The sequence below is a fragment of the Carlito syrichta genome, unplaced genomic scaffold (genome assembly GCF_000164805.1).
Source record: "Carlito syrichta isolate Samal-C Ts95f unplaced genomic scaffold, Tarsius_syrichta-2.0.1 Scaffold131799, whole genome shotgun sequence".
In the NCBI taxonomy this organism is placed as follows: Eukaryota; Metazoa; Chordata; class Mammalia; order Primates; family Tarsiidae; genus Carlito; species Carlito syrichta.
In genome coordinates this window covers 137,360-138,084 of record NW_007075895.1, presented here as the reverse complement: position 1 = coordinate 138,084, position 725 = coordinate 137,360, and the positions used below count along the sequence as shown (strand labels likewise).

Below are 725 nucleotides of genomic sequence, written 5' to 3'. Positions count from 1 at the left end.
AAAAAAAAAAATATATATATATATATATATATATACCCAAGAAACAAAATCTCGTAAAAATGATAGGAGCCCCTCTCAAAGGAGATCATCCCTAGCATGGGAAGGAAGGAAGGAACATTGAGATGTGTCATGGGCGTGATGATATTCGTACGCATTCCAGCAATCCCTGGCAGTTGGTTGTTTAGTGTTCAGTAATGTTGGTCAAATAAGGAATCCCATGACACATAGTGCCAAGAGCCATTGTGGGAGATATCAGCAGAGTGCAGGGGAACAAGGAAGGCAGGACAGTGGGTAGGATGCTTCTCAGAGGAGAGGGTGTTGCTGGCAGGTAGGATTTGGGGGCACAGGGCATGCTGGATGGGAGGATGGCAGGTGAAACAGGGACACGGGGACTGAGACACCTAGGAGGGAGAACCGAGTAGGTAAAGCTTTGCAGGGTGGGATCCCAGAGGGCCTTGAAGCCGGGCCAGGAGAGAAGCTGAGGGAGGCATCCAGACAGGTGGGCAGCTGGGGGTGGAGGCATCGAGACCAGATGGGCGGCTTCCATTCACTCCACTCTCTCTCTCTGCCCCTGCCAGGGCGACACCTCCGGAGACTTCAAGAAGGCTCTGCTGGTTCTCTGTGGTGGCGAGGACTAGGGCCACCAACCTTGGCGGGCACCTCTGCTGAGAAACAGCTGCACCAGCCACCCCTCCGGGGCCAAGCCTGATCGTTCCAGCTCCAGA

General features: G+C 53.5%; 1 protein-coding gene across 2 annotated transcripts in view; it reads left to right on the top strand.

Annotated features, from left to right (window-relative positions):
- ANXA6 (annexin A6) overlaps nt 1-725 on the top strand; it is a 52,087-nt gene extending 51,362 nt beyond the window's left edge. For both annotated transcript variants that reach the window (XM_008049314.2, XM_008049313.2), the window contains one exon: nt 579-725. In XM_008049314.2, coding sequence (XP_008047505.1) covers nt 579-638 — 60 coding nt within the window. In that variant the 3' untranslated portion in view covers nt 639-725. The remainder of the gene's footprint in view (nt 1-578) is intronic.